Consider the following 2595-nt stretch of genomic DNA (forward strand, 5'->3'; position numbering starts at 1 on the left):
TCCCTAAAGTCGGCTTCAGGCCTGCAGTTCAAAAACATACAACTCTCATAAAATTTTGCGACAAATAACCATGATCCACATGAAAATAACCATGATCCACATGAAAATACTCCATCAACAAACATACTTGATACTTGATACTTTAGGTATGAACTAGATCTAATGAGGGTATCGTCATTCAGTTCTCCCAAATTGCCCACTCTAGGAATCCAGGGTGTCGTCATCTACATTCAACGTTACAGACCTCGAGCAATTTGCAACTATTAACACACAAATCAATCATAAATGTTTAAATTATAAGTACAATAAGCAAATAAAAAATATTAGATAAATTTAAAAGATTTATGTACCTTCATCATATTGTTCATGAAGCCAATCTTGGGTACAAACTAAGGTTTCTACGGTAGAAGGGCTCAAAGAGCTTCGATACTGATCCACAACTCTACCACCAGTGCTGAATGCCGACTCAGATGAAACAGTGGAGACTGGAATAGCTAAAACATCTCGAGCCATTCTTGATAGTATAGGATAGACTGCTGCATTGCTCTTCCACCAAGCCAAGATGTCAAACTCCTTATTCTCCAAATCAGGAAGCACATCATCATCCAAATAACTATCCAGCTCGGATCTCTTAGGGCATTTTGAATAACTCTGACTTCTAAATTGAGCAAAATCCATACCAAATTTTTTTTTGGAAGAAACTGAACTTATATCACCTTGTCCACCAAAATTAGATGTTCGCTCACTTGAACTCATAGAGGGCTGCATTCTTGTTGCATCTACATACTCATTATACAATTTAAAAAGACAAGCACGAATATCATCAGTCCTTTTCCTGCAGTCCTCCAACTCAAATGCCTTTTGATAACAAAACTCTATAAATATCAACTTTGATCTGGAATCCAAAATAGAAGCAATTACCAATAAATTATTGCACTGAGACCAATATTTGTTAAACTTCTTTAGCATCTCATTTGTTAATTGCTTCACTGTTTCATCAGTATCGATACTTTCATCCATCAACTTCCTCAAACTTCTTTTAGGTATAAATTGGATATGGAATACTTACAACCAGAAAATACTTTAGTGGCATCAAGAAAGGCTTCTAAAAATTTAAGAATTATAGAAGCCTTTTTTTATTCATCATTGGTGAGGTATACACGTGAATGCTCAGTTGCATATCTAATAAGAGCATCTTTATAACCAAGTGCATCATGCAACATTTCATAAGTAGAATTCCACCTTGTAGGAACATCCAAAGTGAGTCCTTTTCTAGCAGGAAGTCTCATATATTGTACAATTTCATTAAATGCTTTCATTCGAGATGGGGATGCAGAGACATATCTAACAATTTTTCTTATACGTTCAATAGCTTCATGAATGATTTTCATTCCATCCTGAACCATAATATTTAATATATGTGCACAACATCTAATATGACTGTACTCCCCACTAAACAACATTGAATAACAAAAGTGATCTCGGAGCCTTCTCATTACAACATCATTTATGCTGCAATTATCCAAAGTAATAGCACATATTTTACAATCCAATTCCCATTCAACAAGATATTTTCTTATAGCATCTTCAATTGCAAAGCTGGTGTGAGGGTATGGGAGTTTCTTGAAACTAATAATCTTCTTATGTAGAATAAAATCAAAATCAATATAATGTGCTATAAAAGAAATGTAACCAATTTTCTGATTAGATGTCCAAATATTAGTAGTGAAACTAACCCGAGAACTTAGGTTCTTGAATACATCATGCAATTTTTTCCTCTCTTCTTGATATAAAGCCATACAATCATGTTTTACAGTCTTACGACCCATAATTTTGAATAATGGCTGAAGAGATCTCATAAAATCCAGAAAAATAGTGTGCTCAACAATACAAAATGGAAGCTCAGCACATATAATAAATTTTGCAAGAATTTTTCTACTCTCTTCTTGATTGAATTTGAAAGCCTTTATCGGATCTTTTGAACTTGGTAGTAAGAGCAACTGATTAGTCGAATTCTTTTGATACTTTTTGTAAACATTTTCTAGATGGCATTTTAGATGACTCGTTCCTCCTTTAGTGCTCCCACTTAAAACTTTTTTACAATATTTGTACTTAGCTATTGATCCTTCAGAATTTTTTTCCTCAATGAAGTGATTCCATACCCAAGATCTTTTTCTAGAATTCTTGTCACAATCATTTTCAACAGTATCTTCATTTCTATCATCCTCATCCCTTAAATCTTCAACAATCTCATTTTCACCCATTTTAGAATGAGACATTAGTAAAAATAATCTGCCCAAATAAAAAAATAAATATCACAAATTTAACCCATAACAAAATAAATATCATTAAATTTAACCTATTTAAGAAAGAGCTCAAATCGTTCCAGTTAAAACCTCAGATATGTACGAAAATTCAGAAAACGAACTAAACTGCTAATGCACACAGAACTAAACTGTTAATGCACACAACAATAAGCTAGAATAACCCTAAATAGCAATAGGAATACCAAAACTAATAAAGATAATGAATATGACAATGCAAGGAAATTTTGAGTCGCGATAAAAAAACACCCCTGTTGGATTTATGATATGT

General features: G+C 33.1%; 1 protein-coding gene across 1 annotated transcript; it reads right to left on the reverse strand.

Moving 5' to 3' along the window:
- Positions 1–201: 201 nt before the first annotated feature.
- LOC148702277 (zinc finger BED domain-containing protein RICESLEEPER 1-like) lies at positions 202–1020 on the reverse strand. Its single transcript, XM_088705293.2, has 2 exons — positions 351–1020; positions 202–260 (listed from the first exon to the last, which is right to left on the reverse strand). The coding sequence occupies exons 1-2, from the start codon at positions 1018–1020 to the stop codon at positions 202–204; spliced, it is 729 nt and encodes a 242-aa protein (XP_088561419.2).
- Positions 1021–2595: the final 1575 nt, after the last annotated feature.

The sequence above is a fragment of the Phoenix dactylifera genome, chromosome 10, assembly GCF_051530095.1.
Source record: "Phoenix dactylifera cultivar Ajwa chromosome 10, Ajwa_hap1_PhDact_Kaust_v1.1, whole genome shotgun sequence".
Taxonomy (NCBI): domain Eukaryota; kingdom Viridiplantae; phylum Streptophyta; class Magnoliopsida; order Arecales; family Arecaceae; genus Phoenix; species Phoenix dactylifera.

Excerpts from the sequence above, each read along its gene's own strand:
- LOC148702277 (XM_088705293.2), bottom strand. The coding sequence starts at position 1,020 with ATGGATGAAAGTATCGATACTGATGAAACAGTGAAGCAATTAACAAAT. Across the intron at positions 261-350 it reads TCATGAACAATATGATGAAG|TTGCAAATTGCTCGAGGTCT; the intron begins GTACATAAATCT and ends GTGTGTTAATAG.